This window comes from Erythrolamprus reginae, chromosome 1 (assembly GCF_031021105.1).
Source record: "Erythrolamprus reginae isolate rEryReg1 chromosome 1, rEryReg1.hap1, whole genome shotgun sequence".
NCBI classification, from domain to species: Eukaryota; Metazoa; Chordata; class Lepidosauria; order Squamata; family Dipsadidae; genus Erythrolamprus; species Erythrolamprus reginae.
In genome coordinates this window covers 391,334,162-391,354,345 of record NC_091950.1, presented here as the reverse complement: position 1 = coordinate 391,354,345, position 20,184 = coordinate 391,334,162, and the positions used below count along the sequence as shown (strand labels likewise).

Genomic DNA, 20,184 nt, shown 5'->3' with positions numbered 1-20,184 from the left:
AAAAGGTTGTAAAAATCTGGTTGGTCATTTAGATGATGTAGGTCAGGGGTAGGCAAAGTTGGCTCTTCTATGACATATGTCCAGTCAGCGAAGCAGTGGAAGTGATGTGCCGGTGCCTGGAGGCTGTTGGGGTCTGGATGGGTGTCAACAGACTCAAACTCAACCCTGATAAGACGGAGTGGCTGTGGGTTTCAAAGTGTTGGTTATGACCTATAAAGCCCTTCATGGCATCGGACCAGAATATCTCTGAGACCGCCTTCTGCCGCACGAATCCCAGTGACCGGTTAGGTCCCACAGAGTTGGCCTTCTCCGGGTCCCATCAACTAAACTATGTTGTCTGGCGGGACCCAGGGGAAGAGCCTTCTCTGTGGCGGCCCCGACCCTCTGGAACCAGCTCCCCCCGGAGATTAGAACTGTCCCCACCCTCCTTGCCTTTCGTAAACTTCTTAAAACCCACCTCTGCCACCAAGCATAGGGGAACTGAGACATCTCCCCCAGGCCTATACAGTTTATGCATGGTATGTTTGTGTGTATGTTTCTTTTTAATAAGGGTTTTTTAGTGATTTTTAATTATTAGATTTGTTGTATATTGTACTGTTACTGTTGTGAGCCGCCCCGAGTCTACGGAGAGGGGCGGCATACAAATCTAATCTAATAAATAATATGGACTTCAACTCCCAGAATTCCTGAGCTAGCATGATTGACTTAGGAATTCTGGGAGTTGAAGTCCACAAGCCATAGAAGCCAACTATGCCAACCCCTAATGTAGGTGATCTGTTTTATGACTGTCACAACCTACAACTGTGATGTTGTAAGAGGCTCCATTAAATTCATACACCATGGACTATTCTAATTTCTCTGTCCTCTTGGTTATTTAAACTCTGCTTACTTAATTGTGCCTATTTATATTCTAGGTTTAGAGGGCACAGTTTCTTAACCGATATGGCATTCACACTGAGAGCTTTTGTGGTTAAGTATTGATCAGAAAACCTTTAAATAAAGCAGTAACTATTTACTATAGAGGAATTTATTATAACTTCTTATACCAAAAATTTGCTCATCATTGCTATGAAAATGTCATTCTCTATAACTGCACTGGATGGAAGGAAATACAAACTTAGATAAATGACTTTTTTTCTTCCTGTTCTCAGAATCATTGTTTATTTCATATTCCTTGCAAAAATATATGGACTGACTTGCTATCTGATTTTTCATGGCAGTCTTTAGTGTTACATTTGTTGTCTTGTGTCCATCCACTTGCAAGGTCCTGAACCTCCCACGTTGTCACATTCTTGTCTCTCAGAAGTAGATTTTGAAGGATCTAGAAAGAACATTAATTAGTTTTCTGGAAACTAGAATCTCACTTGACTTTAAATTATTTCTGTCTTCCATACTTTATTCCTAAACATCTTACTAAATTCATGTATAACCAGATCGACCTTGTATAGCAATGCTACTTCCTGTCCCCACAATTCTGCTTTTCTCAGGAAATGCCTAAACCTTTTATTCACAATTTGGACTTCAGCAAAGCCATCCAAAGCCTAACCAAAGATATTTACAAATATATGGCTCAATTCTAACACATTACTGTATTAATAATTGACACAGGAGTACTCATCTCAAATGATCTAAGCCCCAAAGCTCACTGCAACAGCATTGCCAAAAAGGCATTAAAAGTTGTTAACTTAATTTTGTGAAGCTTCTTCTCCGGTAACATTGAACTGCAAACTAGGGCATACAAAACCTTTGCCAGACCAGTTCTTGAATATGCCTGGAATCCACACTGTATATTGGACATTAATACAATTGAACAAGTCTAAAGGTATTTCACAAGACTAGTAATCTACTTCTTTGCTCACAATAGAATACCTTGTGCTATCAGGCTTGAAATTTTGGGCTTGGACAACCTGGAACTACATTTAAGTCTCCAGAAAATAAAGGGATAATAAAGAATATGGTGTTAAGAAAATAGTTAATCTCAGTCTCCTGCTCCATTTCTGAAAAAGCCCAAGTATAAAAGACATCTTTGATTGGGAATGTAATGACAAGTCATTCATCATAAAGTCACAATTTGGTTCAAATTTTTGAGCCAATCTGAATTCCCAGGATTCATCACTTAAAAATACCTCAATTCTTGCTCAAGTAGAGTTGTATGATTTAATCCCATAGATGTATAAAAGCATCAATATGCTGATGTGAAGTTTGCCTTCTGATTGGTTTTCATCATTCTGCAGTCAGAACACGCCTGAGTGAAACTTCTTCTAATTGTAATAATAATTGTTTTGGGAAGGGGTAGAAAATTTCCTGAGCTCAAAAAATGCTGAGCTTGAATATTCAGAACAATGTAAGTGGGACATTTAGTAGTTTATTTATTTATTACTTAGATTTGTATGCCGCCCCTCTCCGAAGACTCGGGGCGGCATACAAATTTCCACATTTGTTGATGGTTCCAACATGGACAACACTGGAAACAAATCCAATTCCTTCATTTTTTATCTTAGGGATAAAAAAGGGACACTGACCCATTTTTATATACCATCCAATTTACAGAAAAAAATGCCATTAGAAATATATTTTAAAAGATTTTTGCAGAGAACATTGGAAACTAAGTCTTCTTTTTCCATCTTGCAGCTTAACCTTTGTTGTTGTTGTTGTTGTTGTTGTTGTTATTATTATTATTATTATTATTATTATTATTATTATTATTTAATAATATTCCCTTCCCTACATTAGAAATCTGTCGAAGTTGTCTTGGCCAGGCTTTCTGTAGCATTATATCTGATATAACCTAGTACAAATTTGCCAGATTTTTTTTTTGTAGGGGAAATTATACAAAACATTATAGAACAAGAGATTTCAGAGCTGGATTTAAATCAAGTGAGAGTTGTTCTTCTAGAGTTGTTAACCTGATCCTATGCAGCTTCTGCTCCGGCAATCTCACACTACTCACCAGAGCCTACAAAACTTTTGCCAGACCAATCCTTGAATACAGTTCATCTTTCTGGAACCCATACCACATCTCGGACATCAACACCCTAGAAAATGTCCAAAGATACTTCACCAGAAGAGCCCTTCACTCCTCCACTCGAAACAGAATGCCCTACGAAAGCAGACTATCAATCCTAGGTGTAGAAAGCTTAGAACTACGACGCCTAAAACACGATCTAAGTATTGCCCACAAAATCATATGCTGCAACATCCTGCCTGACAATGACTACTTCAGCTTCAACCGCAACAACACAAGAGCACGCAACAAATTCAAGCTTAATATTAATCGCTCCAAGCTTGACTGTAAAAAATATGACTTTAGCAATCGAGTTGTCGAAGCGTGGAACTCATTACCGGACTCAGTAGTGTCAACCCCTAACCCCCAACATTTTTCCCTTAGACTATCCACGATTGACCTCTCCAGGTTCCTAAGAGGTCAGTAAGGAGCGTACATAAGTGCACTAGCCTGCCTTTCGTCCCCTGTCCAATTGTCACTCCTTATCTCGTATATCATATATCTTTTCTTCCTTTCATATATCTTCTCTATTTTTATATCTTTTCTTTACATATAATACTTCATGTCTATCCTCTTCAATATGTATTGTGTATTGGACAAAATAAATAAATAAAAATAAATAAATAAAGAAGCTCAACTACATTGTGGCGGGGATTGTTCTTACTGTAGGAAGTCTGGAGACTTTATCATAGCATGTTCAAATTCTGCTAGAGAGAGCATTCTGTCATTATCCAAGTCAGCTTCTTCCAAAACCTGTTTCAAACGCAAAGTATGCATTATGCAGAAATAATATTTCTGTTGCTTCATATTAGTCAATGTAAATTTTTTATTTTTGCGCTCCAAAATGTATTTCTTTTTCCAATCTCACTCAACTTGCAGATGTCCGCCCAGCCATTGACTTCTAAACTATCTAAAACAATTTTATGCTAAGGCCTCACTCACTGAAGTCTCAAAGTGGTAAAGGGAAGAATTACCTACATGGTTCGCCAGAGACACAATTTCTTCCTCGCTGAGGTTATTCTTACTGATTAATCTGCGGATGACATTTTGGAGATCTTCCTCATCAATAAAACCATCATTGTTGAAATCTGGGAAATTAAAATATTGTGAAAAGTAGAAATAGGGTGGAACTTGGAAGACTTACAGGCTATTATGCAGTCCAGAGCCAAATGTTTAAGAGTTACACAAACAATAATGCTATTTTTACTCGTAAAACTGCCACAGAAACTCAGTCCATCAGTGTTTAATGATTAAACTTATATGTTTTCTGTCTCCATCTGTCTGACTTTTCTGCAGCAGAATCTGCCAAGAACTGGCCTTGGGACGTGCTGTATAAACTGTCCCAATTCTGACAATCATACTTTTTCTCTCTTTTTCCATTGACTTCCACACTGAACCTGAACATGGCCTGAAGCTGCTTGTGCATAATGTGTAGACAATGTATGGAAAGAATGTGTGATGGAGAGGCAGCATCATTACAGGAATCGTAAACTCTTTCGTAAACTCTTTCGTAAACTCCGTAAAAGCCTTTCGTAAACTCTTTAAAACCCACCTCTGTCGTCAAGCATGGGGGAACTGAAACATCTCCCCCTGCCTATGTAGTTTTCTGTGTATGATATGACTATGTATGTTTTTTATATATTAGGGTTTCTTGTTTTTTAGACTTTTTAAAAGTATTATTGTTATTTTAGAGTCTAACTATTAGATTTGTCATTATATATTGTTTTTATCATTGCTGTAAGCCGCCCCGAGTCTACGGAGAGGGGCGGCATACAAATCTAATAAATAATAATAATAATCATATATGTGCTGAACCATAGTTTAATCATGATTTGATGAGCAAGCCATTCACTAGAATTAATCCACCCGAAGGAGTGGTAAGGCTTTTTATTTATTTATTCATCAGATTTTCAGGCCACCCAACTCCCAAACAATTCTTGGTGGCTTCACAAGATTAAAAGACTGCAACATTATACGTTATTTAACAGATATACATTACAACGGGTAAATGAGGGAATAACATGCCATAATCCTCAACTAAAAGAAGCGACCCAAAACATCCTGAGCAAGGCTTTTGGAGGTGTGTGTGTGTAATTTTGTTGTGTGTTTCTCTAATGGGAATCTATTCTAAACTGTAGAGGCATTGACAAAGAAGATAATTATCCAATGTTAGGCATACCAAATTATTCTTGTTTTAAATCTTGCCTTGTAGAGACAGTATATGTTTTCTGTTTATAAGTCGTCAATGCAAAGGAATATCACTGCAATGGGAAAACTGATTAACATTTCATGTCATTTCAAGTTTTAATGAGTCAATTGAAAATTCAGCTGAGCCATATCTTCAAGTACAATCTAGATATATTGTAAGAAGGATGTAGTGGAATATGGATTTGAAACCAAACTGCAACAATTGGATACATTTTTGGTAGGTCCAGAGGGAAAATTAATATCCAAAATGTTATGCCGGCCTCTCTGATAGGAGCCTCCCGAAAATTCAAGGGTACAAATTTCACACACACACACGTTTAAAAATTCAAAACAATGTTCTTTATCACAAAATTCAAAATAAACTAAGCACTCTTTTTGTATTGCAAAGAGCACTCGTCCCAAAACAACCAGGTAGTCTGTACAATTTCCCTTAAGCAGTCATTAAGTACTTAGCTAGCAGCTGTGAAGAAACTTCACACCCCTTCTTCTTCCTACGAAGTGAGACACACACACACATTGCTCTGCTTTGTTTTCAAAGGCGTGAAAAAGCAACAAAGTCCAGAAAACGCAGGATTCCTGATGAACTGCAATCCGATACTCTTCCTCAATGGCCAAACCCACATGCTGCTATTTATAGCAGCAGCCCTAATTACTGGAGCCCCACCCAAACACAGGTGGCCTCACATATCTCCTGTAATATGTTCTTACTTGGTCCCTTCTATGCATAATTCTGCGCTTGCGTGGATCCAAAATGTCTTCATCTGAATCAATGGAAGATAAGGGAGATTGACTGCCTGAGCTGTGTGCCAAGCCCCCCTCTGCCGAGTCACTCCCACCTTCTTCTTCGTCCGAGGAAACTAAACTCTGAACTGATTCTGTCAGCTATAACACAGGCCTGTGACATGTTGAAGTTTCCCCTGCATCCACCTCTACATTCCCTGGGGCAGGAGCTGGGCCAGAGCCAACCACAACACAAAATATATAATTATTTACTAGAATTTGATAAAGCAGAGGAGGTGGTAAAAGAACCTATGATTGCCTGGGCCAATAACTTTGGACATAATATAGAATTGGGGAAAAAACTTGGAAGAAAAACTATATAATTACTAAATGTGTGGCCTATAAGGAAAATCAATATCAGAAGTTTTACTGTTGGCATTTGGCGCCGGCGAGATTGGCCAAGATGTACCCAAATTTAAACCCAAAATGCTGGAAATGTAAAGAAGGACAAGGTACCTTGTTTCATTCGTGGTAGTTATACCCCGAAGCGAAAAGATATTGGAAGAATATACAGAATTGGCTGCAGGATTTAATTAAATGCCAAATAGAATTCAAACCCGTACTATTTCTCTTGGGGATAAATAGGGCGAAATACAATAGAAAATCAAAGTACTTGATGTTACACATAATAACGGCAACAAGTATTGCCTTTGTGCAGTATTGGAAGAAAGTTGGAATGTAAAAGCGGATAAACTAGTCAAGCAATTCCACGATAAATACCCAGACAAGGCAAAGGATCTCCCTGGGGTGGTGGTGGTTAAGAATGCGGATTAACCCCTTTCATTGTATTTACTCTTTCCTTCGCAGGACATACTTTTTTCTTGGGGGGAGACCGCCTATCAGGCAAAAGCCATAGTTGGAATTGGAGACTCTGGCTTGCCACATATTAGAATGTAGGATGTATTAGTGCTGTGGGAATTTGGGATGGGCTATGGCATGAAGGTTGTAGCGCTGTAGCCATAACAAATTCCTTTTAGATTCTCAAGGTCTAGAGACCAATAAGAGCACACAGATTTGGCCTCCTCTAGGCCCCGTCGACTAAGCAATGCAGGTTGGCAGGACCACAGGGCAGGGCCTTCTCTGTGGCTGCCCCAGTTCTATGGAACCAACTACCCCCCAATATCCGTACTGCTCCCACCCTGCTGGCCTTCCATAAGGCCACAAAGACCTGAGGGCCATGCTTTATATATCTTTCATGGCCAGACTGTATGAATGGTGTATATGCAAGTGTTTATGACTGTTTTTACAACAAATTGGTTTTCATCACAGGGTTTTTAGTTTAGATATTACAATCGACTTCTTTTTATTGCTTTGTATCTTTTTGTACTTGCATCATATCATTTTGTAACCCGCCCTGAGTCCTTCGGTATTGGGTGGCATAGAAGTCGAATAAATAAATAAAATAAATGAATAAGGTCATCCTTTTGTCAGCACCCACCTGGAAGTTGATGGGAGGACCGGACACGTTGGCAGAACCAGACTGGACCATGTGATAAACTTGTCGGTGTGGGAATAATAAAGTATTTATTCTTATTCTATTCCTGATCTCATCCTCAAAGTGCCTCCAGACTTGAGGATATTTGGGGGTTTTTTTCTTACACTGAAACTGTTATGAAGATATTACAACGGGGAATGACATACCATAAATCCGAAAAGCGTATTCAATCTTAAGGGTGGGACATGCTAGGTAACTGAAGACAGATGCCATCCCAAGGATGTCCTCAAAGGTAAAATAACCATCTGTGGAGAAGACCTTGCAGATCCTGTCTCTGAATGGATTCATCTGGGTGAAAACAAAAGAAACTTGAATATAATTTGCTACATTATTCTTAGTAAAGCCTTTCCAGACTACATACGGGCAACTATATACATTGAATTAATAATAATATTGATTGATTGATTGATTTATTGATTGATTGATTGATTTATTGATTGATTTATTGATTGATTGATTGATTGATTGATTGATTTGATTTGTATGCCGCCCCTCTCCGTAGACTCAGGGAGGCTCACAACAACAATAAAACAATGTACAACAAATCTAATAATTTAAAAGTCACTAAAAAAAACCCTTATTAAAAAGCAAAAACATACACACAAACATAACCGTGCATAAACTGTATAGGCCCCGGGGGAGATGTCTCAATTCCACCATGCCTGACGGCAGAGGTGGGTTTTAAGGAGTTTATAATAATAATTGTACAGAATGTGCCTTGATTGAATCTCTGTTTGATACTATATCCTATGTAAAATCATAAACAGACTGCACTGAAACGCTTTTATGCTGTGAATATCCCCATACACAAGAAGACTATCCCTTTGATTAAATTGAAATAAAAATGTTTGGGTATTTCCTGTCTTCCTGTTTCAAGCCGCCTGCTGTTTTTCTTGTTTGCCACTAGGTGGCAGTAGATCATTAGTTCAAAGAAAACACTTGTCTATTCTATCTGCACCTGCCTCTTTGCTCTAAGTAGCAGAATAGAGAAAATATCTACAGTTCCACTCTCTCTAATAAAGCTCTGGAAGATGCAACCCATACACAGTGGCTGGCTGAAATGTACATGTAAAATGCTAAACCTATGTTACTAAAACCACATTCATGTAACATGTTAAGTTCTGCCAATCATATTAGAGCTTAACCCTGCTTCATACAACTTGGTAAAACACTATACAGTGGCACCTCTCTCTACAAATGCCTCTACTTGCGAACGTTTCTAGATAAGATTTTTTTGCGTCTTCTCAAGAACCATTTTCCACTTACAAACCCGAGCCTCTGAAACTGTAACTAGAAAAGGTTATGCACATGCATGAGATTTCAGTGGGGTTTTTTTTTTTTGCTTCTGTGCATGCGCAGAAATCACCAAAATCTCACACACATCCCTTTACAAGATATTTTTTCCTGCACATGCACAGAAGCAAAAACAAGCTGGGACATGCGCAAACGCAAGATAACTGAAGCTGCACACGCAGCGCAGCAATCGCTACTGGTGTGCCGTCCTTTATTGTACTGGTAGCAACATGCTACTGACCGCCACCCAATAAATTAGGGTCACCTAGAAAGTAATACAACACATTTTTTCCCTCAGCCTTCAGTAATGATACTGTTGTGGTTAGCTCTGGCCCAGCTCCTGCCCCAAGGACTGTGGATGTGGGGGAGACATCCACATGCTGCAGGCCTGTTTTGCCCCCGGTGGAATCTGCTGATGAAGGCTCTTCTGACCAAGAAGACATGAGTGACAGGGAGGAGGAGAGTGCGGCAGACAGCTCAGAAGGAGATCAATTATCTAGCTCCTCCTTGGATTCAGAACAAGAGTTAATGATACAGCCACGCGTGCTGAGAGCAATGCATAGGCAACAACAACTGAGAGATTATTATTAAAGAAAATGAGGCCACCTGTGGTTGGGTGGGGCTGTGGTAATTAGTGAGGCTGCTATAAATAGCAGCCTGTGGGTTTGGCCATTGTGGAGGATTATCTGATTGTTGTGTTTCGTGACTGCTTTACTGACTTTGACTTTTTGTGTGCTGATTTTTCCCCGCTTTGAAACTAAACCAGAGCAAAGTGTGTTTCACTTTGTGAAAGAAGAAGGACTGTGAATTGCCTCACAGCTGCAAGCTAAGTATCACAGAACTGATAAGGGACTTGTACAAATTACCAGTTTGGTTGCAGACAAGTGCTCTTTGCTATACCAAAAGAGGGCTTAGTTTAAGTGAATTTTCATTATAAAGAACATTGTTTTGAATTTTCAAACGTGTGTGTGTCTGAAATTTGTACCTGTGAATTTTTGGGAGGAGTCTTCCAGAGAGCCCGACAGAACTGATACAAATGCGAAACTTTAGATATACATTATTTGAATTGTCAGGAGTGCGTGTGTAAATTTTGGGTTTCTTCAGACAGATAGCGTAGCTGCAACAGTGTTTCAAAATGGCATCTGTTGTAACGGTGCCTGGATGAGGTGAGGGTCTGGATGGGAGTCAACAGCCTCAAACGTGACCCTGACAAGAAGGAGTGGCTGTGGATATTACCTCCAAAGGACTATGTCGACTGTCCATCCTTGGTTCTCGGGGGAGAGAGATTAACCCCCTCAGGTTTGCAATTTGGGTGTCCTCCTACACTCACATAGAAACATAGAAACATAGAAGATTGAGGGCAGGAAAAGACCTCATGGTCCATCTGGTCTGCCCTTATACTATTTCCTGTATTTTATCTTAGGATGGATATATGTTTATCCCAGGCATGTTTAAATTCAGTTACTGTGGATTTACCAACCATGTCTGCTGGAAGTTTGTTCCAAGCATCTACTAATCTTTCAGTAAAATAATATTTTCTCACGTTGCTTCTGATCTTTCCCCCAACTAACCTCAGATTGTGCCCCCTTGTTCTTGTGTTCACTTTCCTATGAAAAACACTTCCCTCCTGAACCTTATTTAAGCCTTTAAGGTATTTAAATGTTTCGATCATGTCCCCCCCCCCCTTCCCTTCTGTCCTCCAGACTATACAGATTGAGTTCATTAAGTCTTTCCTGATAAGTTTTATACTTAAGACCTTCCACCATTTTTGTAGCCCATCTTTGGACCCGTTCAAGATCATATGCTGCAACGTCCTGCCTGTCGGTGACTACTTCAGCTTCAACCACAACAACACAAGAGTACACAACAGATTTAAACTTAATATTAACCGCTCCAAACTTGACTGTAAAAAATATGACTTCAGTAACCAAGTTGTCGAAGCGTGGAACTCATTACCGGACTCCATAGTGTAATCCCCAAACCCCCAACTCTTTACCCTTAAATTATCTACGGTTCACCTATCCAGATTCCTAAGAGGTCAGTAAGGGGCGAGTACAAGTGCACTAGAGTGCCTTCCGTCCCCTGTCCTATTGCTCTCCTATACCTTTCTTCTATTCCTATATCTCTTCTTCTATTCTTTCATTGATATGTTCTATTACTATATCTTCTTTTCTATTATTTCTTAGATATATTTTACTATGAGTATCTCCTGTATAATCTTCATCATGTATTTTACTATGTGTATATAGATATATACCCACTAAAACCCTCATTGTGTATTGGACCAAATAAATAAATAAAATAAATAAAATCATCTCATGGCTGGACTATTGCAATGTGTTGTACATGGGGCTACCTCTGAAGAGTGTTCAGAGACAACAGTTGATCCAGAATGCAGCTGTGTGAAATGCGTTGTGTGTGCCCAGATACATCTACACTTCACCATTCTTCGTGACCTGCACTGGCTTCCTAGCGGTCTCCGTTCACAATTCAAGGTGTTGGTTATTACCTTTAAAGCCCTACATAGCTCAGGGCAGAGTATCTTCAAGACCACCTTCTATCACATGCCTCCCAGTGACCGATTAGATCCCACAGCGTTGGTATTCTTCGGGTCCCATCAGCTAAGTAGTGTCGACTGGCAGGCCCTCTGTGGTTGCCCCGACTCTCTGGAAGCAGCTACCTCCTGAGGTCCACACTGCCCCCACCTTATTGTTCTTCCAGAAAGTCATAAAGTCCTGGCTTTTCCTACAGGCCTAGGGCCATTGACCTCGGGGGTTACTATCGAGGTTGGCCCATGAATGTATGGATGGCTGCAATTATTTTAAATTGAAACATTTTTATATTGATCCATGTTTATTTTTGCTATGAGCCACCATGAGTCCCAAGAAAGTTGGGTGGCATAGAAATATAATTATATAATTGCATAAACAAATAAATATAGTGGATTTAAAATAAAAGATTTTATAAGAAGCCACAAAGCAGAGAAACTATTTTAGGAGTGCATAAAAATTGAGGGGATTCCACTGTTAGGAAGCAATAGTAGAAGAGGTCAGAAGCATCTAGCTGGTTATTTTGGAAATTTGAAATGATCTAGCAGATATCTTGTTATGTCCATCCATTTGTTAATATGCATATATGCCCACAAATATCCACACCTTTCTTTCTGCAGTGCTAAATTTTGTGGCTTAGTTTTCTCAACTAAATCTACGAAGAATCCGTTCAATCCTTGCATTGTTTTACTCATATGTCTAATTATACTGCTTGGCAAAACAAGTTCTTGGGTTCATTCTGTCTTAAGATTAGGTTTCAGAGACAACCCTGGTTGAAGGGTTTGCAATTGGGGGGCGGATATTTCTAGCCTTCTCTCCAAAATAGATTCTGTCTCACCCTTGGCCAGGAACACTAATGAAAAACAAATCAGAAAAGAGAGAGAAAGAAAAGAAATCTTCATTCTCTATTGTTCCTCGTGAAAGGAAAATAAGTGCCTTTGGAAATAGTCTTGAAAATGTGTACCATGTATATTGCTTTCTCTGAAAACTATTATTGTGCCCCAAATAAGGGAGATTTCCTCCCCCTCTAAAGTTTTTATGGAAAGGAAGAGTCTTAAGCTTCAATGAAAATCTGAGGTCATCCAGATCCTGTTAAAATCAGCCTGCAACTGATGCCTCATAGGTTCCTTCCCACAAATGTCTTTTTTGTCCCACATCAGGACGAAACTGGCCTTCTGTTAGATGTTACGTTGCATTTCAAAACGCAGATTTGTGCCACCAGAAAGCCGTGGGTGGTAAAGCTTTCATGCTTGTGTAACACCCATTTCTGAATTATCTTTGAAGGAAAACTTTATTCTCTTCAAGGGATATTTTATAAGAATCTTGAAGAAATGACTATGTGTTTATAGTCTGTGTTTGTGGCTTAACTACATGAATATGATTTGTGGTGCTCATATAACATTTGAAACTGTATGATCCTCATTGCATGGCATGATGTATTATTCCCTGTGTAGGTCAAAGGTCATATGGTTGGGCAAGCCCAGATGTGACACAAAGCCACATATGGATGCTCAGTTCACATTATGCTGTTAGCATGAGTTAGCATGGGTTTTTGCTCAGACCTTGCAAGCACAGAGTTCTGGGTAGGCCTGGGAAAGTTGTAACAGGAGTGTGCTTTCTGGCAGGAGCAAAACACATTATTTGCCTACTGCCAAAAAGTTCCCTAGAGTTTGTCCTTGTACCTGCAACATTAGCAATGCTGGATTATTCATTGTATGCACGCTTCCACATCATGTAAATCTATGCATGTGCATAGCTGAAGCAGCATAGAGATAACATTGATTATAAAAAAGCGGGATGGAAAAGAAAGTTGGCTGCATTCGGTCCTACATGTCTCTTGTCTCTCTTTGAACACTTCTCCATTCTACACATAATTTAGAATGGGATGAATACATGACAACTCGAGAATAAGATTTCAAAAGTACAAAAAAATCATGTCAGGTTAAGGAAGACCAAAGATTTAAACTTTGTTGTCTGGGTTATTTGAAACAGCCTAGATTCAATAAGTGTGCGCGCAAACACACACGGACAGACAAACCAGACAGACAGACAGACAGATTGAGTTTACTATGGGGCTTTAGTCTATCTATCAACTAAATACCTTCAACACCACAGAATTTGTTGCAAATATAAAAATGAAGGTTATTCTGAACTAAAAGAAAATGGGAATTTAACTACTGTATAAAGAATGAAATTATATTTTTCTATCTACCTGCTCATCATCCACCCAACCAACCAACCATCCATCAATTCATTTGCCCATCCATTTCTTTAGCCAGCCTGCTCAAATCTCTGTCTACATCTTTGTGTATCTATATATATGTGCATGCAGTATATATGCAGAGGTGCATAAATAAATGAATGAATGAAAGAAAGAAAGAAGGAAGAAAGGAAAGAAGAAAGGAAAAAAGGAAGGAAGGATGGAAGGAAGAAAGAAAGAAAGAAAGGAAGAAAGAAAGAAAGAAAGAAAGAAAAGCTATTATGAAAAGCTAAAGAATCAGTTCTCAACAAATGAAAGAGCAAACATTTGGATAACTCTTAACAATATTGTTGGTGATGGCAAACCACCTTCCCAGGCTGAAGGGAATCAGCAACTGGAAGATGTCCTGAACCAGTTTTACTGCAGGTTTCAAAGGAAACTACAGCCACCTGTCTTCACAACCCCCATTTCAGACACACCAGCAATAGCCAAGCCTCCTGACCCCATCCCATTGGGTTCACAACCCCTGGTGATAACAAAAAGGGAAGTGCGAGACCAATTTCAAAGACAAAAGTCAGGAAAAGCTCCAGGCCCAGACAAGGTAATTCCTTCTTGCTTAAAAGTCTGTGCTGACCAATTGGCCCCTATCTTCACCCAAATTTTCAATAAATCAGTAGATATATGCTATGTCCCCTCTTGCTCCAAACACTCTACTATCATCCCAGTGCTGAAGAAGTCTACCATCAAGAACTCCATGACTACAGACCAGCTGCTCTAACACTTGTAGTTATGAAAAACTTTGAAAGGCTAGTGATGTCCCACTTGAAAACCATCACAAATTCACAATTTGCATACCAAGTAAACAGATCAACAAATGATGCCGTAAATATGGCTCTGCATTATATCCTAAAACGTCTTGAATCTCCAAAGACCTACACAAGGGTCCTTTTTGTAGACTTTAGTTCTGCATTCAATACCATCGTTCCAGGCACTCTTCTAGCTAAGCTGAACCAGATAACAGTACCTGAACACATTTGTAAGTGGATCATAATCTACCTAACAAACAGGAAGCAGCAGGTGAAGCTAAACAGAATTACATCAGATACCTGTTCAATTTTACACACACACACGGCTGTGTGCTCTCACCATTTCTCTTCTCTATATATATCAATGACTGCATCTCTAATGATCCATCTGTTAAACTACTGATGATGTTTGCAGATGGCACAACAGTGATCAACCTTATTCGAGACAATGATGAATTTGCGTACAGACGGGAGGTTGAACAACTAACTTGTGGTGCAACTGGAATAATCTGGAACTGAATACACTCAAAGCCATAGAAATGGTGGTAGACTTTTGGAGAAATTCGCCCATACTTCCTCCTCTTACAATACTATACAACATAGTATCAACAATAAAGACCTTCAAATTTCTAGGTTCCACCACATTGCAAGATCTAAAATGGACACCTGACATCAAAAAAGCACAACAAAGAATGTTCTTCCTGCACCAACTCAGAAAGCTCAAACTTTCCAAGGAGCTGCTGAAACAGTTCTACGGAGGAATTATGGAGTGTGTCATCTGCACCTCTATAACTGTCTGTTTTGGTTCTGCAACCCAACAAGATGGACACAGACTTCAGAGGATAATCAGCATTGTTGATAAAAACAATTACTGCCAACCTGCCTTCCACTGAGGACCTGTATACCGCACGACTCAAAAAGAGGTCTGTGAAAATATTTACAGACCCCTCCCATCCTGGACACAAGCTGTTTCAACTCCCACCCTCAAAATGACCCTATAGAGCACTACACACCAAGACAATTAGACACAAGAACAGTTTTTAAACAAAAGCCATCAATCTGCTAAACAAATAATTCCCTCAACTCTGTCAACATATTTACTAAGTCTGCCCTACTATTAATCTTCTCATTGTTCCCATCTCCTATCTCCTCCGACAAATGACTGTAAGACTGTAACCTTGTTGCTTGTATCCTTATAATTTATATTGACTGGTTTCTAATATGATTTGATTGCTTATTTGTACACGGACTATCATTGTGTTGTACCTCATGATTCTTGACCAACCTATCTTTTCTTTTATGTACACTGAGAGCATATGCACCAAGACAAATTCTTTGTGTGTCCAATCACACTTGGCCAATAAAGAATTCTATTCTATTCCCTGAAGAAGGCAGAGTCCATCACCAAAGACTAGTGATGGGCGAACCCAACGGTGTTCGGGTTCAGCAAGTTCGGCCGAATTTTACGCAAAATTCGGCCAAACCTGAACACGAACTCAAACACAAATGGGGAATCCCTCCCATGGAGATTTCGGGGGTGGAGCTTTAATGTCACTGGCAGGTTGCTAAGGATGCCAAGGTGATCACTTCCTGGATTCCATGGAATCCAGGAAGTGATCACCTTGGCGTCCTTAGCAACCTGCCGATGATGTCAAAGCTCCGCCTCCAGAATCTCTTTGTGGGAGGGATTCCCCAGCTCCTTCAAAGGGAGGTCTTCATGTAAAAATAAACATTGTTATTTTTACGAAAAAGGACAGTGCAGCAGCGCTGCAAGCAAATGGCGGTCCTTTCATGTAAAAATAAACATGTTTAGTTTTACGTGAGAGGATGGCCCTTTGCTTGCAGCGCTGCTGCGGTGTCGTTTTTCATAAAAATAACAATGTTTATTTTTATGTGAAGACCTCCCTTTGAATGATCTGGGGAATCCCTCCCAGGAAGAGATTCCGGGGGTGGAGCTTTGACGTCACTGGCAGGTTGCTAAGGACGGCAAGGTGATCACTTCCTGGATTCCATGGAATCCAGGAAGTGATCACCTTGGCGTCCTTAGCAACCTGCCAGTGACGTCAAAGCTCTGAATGCCGAACACGACCCCGAACTTTGCCCGAAGTTTGGAAAAAATTCGTGTTCGTGTTATGCATACCGAACACCACAAAATTCAGTACAGACACGAATTATGCGGGTTCAGTTCACCCATCACTACCAAAGAGTTTTTTTCTGCCCCAGCCTATATATCAAATCTTTAGAAAACCTAATTGAAAGCAGTTAAAGAATCTAGATATGGCCCAGATCAAGGCCTGTCTCCCCCTCATGATTTTTCATTTACTGAACACTTCCCCCCCTCCCGCAGCTGTTACTTAAAATGAAGGAAGGGGGGAAGAAAGCAAACCCAGAGTACATTATGTCTCTGTCTGCATAAATGGAAAAAAAAGTTTGTCTTTTGTGTCGTTTGTAAGCTGATACTGGATGCTGGCCAAGCTCCAGAAAACAACAAGAGTTAGAGCCACATAGACGGCACGGTAGTCTATTGTTTTCTTTCCAAATATAACCCCCCCCCTCTAAAAAACACTCTTCAGAGACTGGGGTAATAGACGACAGGAAAAGAAAAGGTCCGTTTCATGTTAAAACCTAAATTTAATGACATTTAGTGGATCATGGCCAGGAACCTTCATACATCACCATCCAAAGAACAGGGATCAGCAACTCAGGATCTAGCCAAGCCAATTGGCACCTGGCCCTGTCCACAAGCAATAAAACTTTTATTTTAGTAGCTATTCCTCCCATTTAAGTGCACATACAAATATCGTCCAAGTTTTTTCTCCCCCTCAACTATAGTGATGGGGTGGGGGGAGAAACAAATTGCTTGTGGAGCTTGCCTCGCCTTGTTTTATTTAAGCTAGGAAAGCAGCAGCCTTGGCCCCTGTCTCATGCTAAGGGGGTGAACTCTACGCCCAGCATTTGCTGGAAAGTACTGCTGAGAGGTGTGTGAGATTTCAAAGGTCCCAATTCTTCGGAGGGATCCAATGGATCAAAGGATAGCAATAGCAATTAGACTTATATACTACTTCACAGTGCTGTGATGGGTTGCCAAAAATTTTACTGCCACACTGTGGGCATGGCTTATCTTGTGGGTGCGGCTTGATGGCCGTGTGACCAGGTAGGAGTGGCTTGCTGGTCATGAGACCATGTGGGAGTGGCTTGACAATCATGTGACCGAGGGTGGTTTAAAAGTCATGTGACTGGGTGGGAGTGGCTAACTGGCCAAGATAAGTTTTCAGATAGGTGCTTGGACTCTTTTTCAGTTGATTAAGTCACATTATTTGAATAACCACAAAAAGGTCAAACGAGAGACAGCATTATTTGTTGAGGAGCACAGTAACGTTTTAAGGCTTTATACTGAACCCACAAGGCTCAGCATGAAAACAGATTAGGCAAGTAGCTCAATTTTCTTTAATTGCTAAATAAGTTCAGTTCTAGATAATGATTAAAATGATTAAAGCATTTACGGGTAAAAACATACTATTTAATTATTTCCTCTTTTAAAAGTAATTAAGGATCATACTAAGGCACTAGAGAAGGAAGGACAATTCAATAAATAGTGCATAAACTTACTAACCCCCACTGTGTCCGTCCGTCCATCCCCCCTGTGGGGGCAGCAGCCGCCATCACTGTTTACAGCCCTTTGTAATATACTGTACCATTGCCATGGTGGGAATCAGCCTGTTCTATCCTATTCGGGCAAACCAGTAGTAGTAACTATGAGTGGACCCGCCCACCCGCCTGGAAGTAATGTCATCTAATTTACCCACGTTTTTGAAGCTTTGTGCATGCACACTTAGCTTTGTGAACCAGTAGCGAAGGTAAGTGGATACTTACCCCATGTACCATTGGTTTATGTCACCAGAAAAAAATTGCCCTGAATGTAAATTTCAAATTTATGTTGCAAAATGGGAACAAAAGGAAGGGACATTTTATTCATGTTTGGTGGTCATTTAAAATGGCTGGAAAATTTTGGATTCAAATACACCCATCTAGATCTAGACTGCTGACTAGATGCAGCAGTCCATCCCCATTTAAAAGATAAGGGCCACTGTTTTGAAGACAGCAAGGTCCACATTTCAGACAGAGAGGACCGCTGGTTTAAAAGAGGGGTCGAAGAGGCTATTTGGGTCAAAATTGAGCAGCCCTCTCTCAACAGAGGGGAAGGGATATGACTAGTATCTCGCGGCCGCGAGAGCCATTGTGGGGCTTCCAAGATATGTCCACGTTTTGCCAACACTCCGCGGCCTGCATTGGCTGCCGATCAGTTTCCGGTCACAATTCAAAGTGTTGGTTATGACCTATAAAGCCCTACATGGCATCGGACCAGAATATCTCCGAGACCGCCTTCTGCTGCATGAATCGCAGTGACCTGTTAGGTCCCACAGAGTTGGCCTTCTCCGGGTCCCATCGACCAAACAATGTGGGCTGGTGGGACCCAGGGAAAGAGCCTTCTCTGTGGCAGCCCCGGCACTCTGGAATCAATTCCCTCCAGAGATTCGAATAGCCCCCACCCTCCTCGCCTTCCGTAAAATGCTGAAGACCCACCTTTGTCACCAGGCATGGGGATAATTACCACCTTCTCCCCCTTTTTATTATGTTTTCGGCCTCACTGTATGATGGATTAGGTTGAATGTGTATGATTGTATAGTTAGGGATTTTAATATGTTTTTAAACTGATTTAACTTTTATTATTAGATTTGTAATGTATTGTATCCTTATTATGTTGTGAGCCGCCCTGAGTCTTCGGAGAGGGGCAGCATACAAATCTAATAAACTATAACTATAACTATAGTAGTGGGATCCTACAGGTATGATTGACGCCATCGTACCGATAGCGAAAACTGAACTGTGTGTGCAGCTCCATATTTCTGATGTGCGCATGTGCACGTCCAAGTGAGATTATGCTGCTGTGCATGCGCAGGAAGCAAGATCTCATTAGACGCCCTGTGTATGTGTAAGATTTCGGCAATGTTTTGCTTGTGCATGTGCAGAAGCAAAAAAACCCCACCATCTCGCGCGCATGTGTCCCCTTGCAAGATTCTGCGCATGCGCAGAAGCAAAATCTTGTTTGGACATGCATGCACACTGGAGATGTGGAGATGTGCGCGCAGTGCACCAGTAGCAGCAGGAGCAGCAACCCCCGCCTGGATTTGATATCATTATCTCCAGCTTACAACCGTCCATTCAGCAGTTCCAAGAAGGTTCCATACCTGTTTGTGACCCTCTGGACACAGATAAACCTCCAGGTGGCCTCAAAGAGCTAAAAGAATACAAATACATTGTCTCCAGATGTTGTAAATTCTCCAACACTAGAAGTTTTAACCCTGTTGTTCTGATCGCATTTACTATATACTTGTACTGTTCCCGGGTCTATTTGACCTGGACAAAAAAAATGTTGATTTTAGCTACAGTAAGTGTTTTTTTTAAATACCTATTGCATTAATAAACTATATGTGAACATATAGTGAAATTAAAATTTTATTTTTATTTTTATTTTCTCAGAAAAAAGGTAATTATACACGTGTACTGTTTCGGGTCTATTTGACCCGAAGAGTTTTACAGCTCTGAAACTTGTGATTAATTGACTTTTACACGTCTGAAACTTGTGATTGATTTACTTTTCCTCATTTGAGGGGTTCTTACCATGAGTGTGGGTTTTGTGGGGGATTGGGAGGAGGGTTGGTTTACCTGTTGCTACTTGCTGATTGTTACACTTGTACTGTTCAGGTCAATATTGACTTTTATAAGTCTGAAACTTGTGATTGGTTTACTTTTCCTCATTTGAGTCTGGGGTTTTTTGGGGGGTGTTT

General features: G+C 40.3%; 1 protein-coding gene across 1 annotated transcript in view; it reads right to left on the bottom strand.

Moving 5' to 3' along the window:
- Window positions 1-1,299: 1,299 nt before the first annotated feature.
- CIB4 (calcium and integrin binding family member 4) overlaps window positions 1,300-20,184 on the bottom strand; it is a 54,209-nt gene continuing 35,324 nt past the window's right edge. Inside the window, exons 4-7 of the mRNA XM_070741874.1 lie at window positions 7,634-7,775; window positions 3,983-4,092; window positions 3,669-3,757; window positions 1,300-1,321 (exon numbers count right to left, since the gene is read on the bottom strand). Of these exons, the coding sequence (XP_070597975.1) occupies window positions 1,300-1,321; window positions 3,669-3,757; window positions 3,983-4,092; window positions 7,634-7,775 (363 nt within the window). The remainder of the gene's footprint in view (window positions 1,322-3,668; window positions 3,758-3,982; window positions 4,093-7,633; window positions 7,776-20,184) is intronic.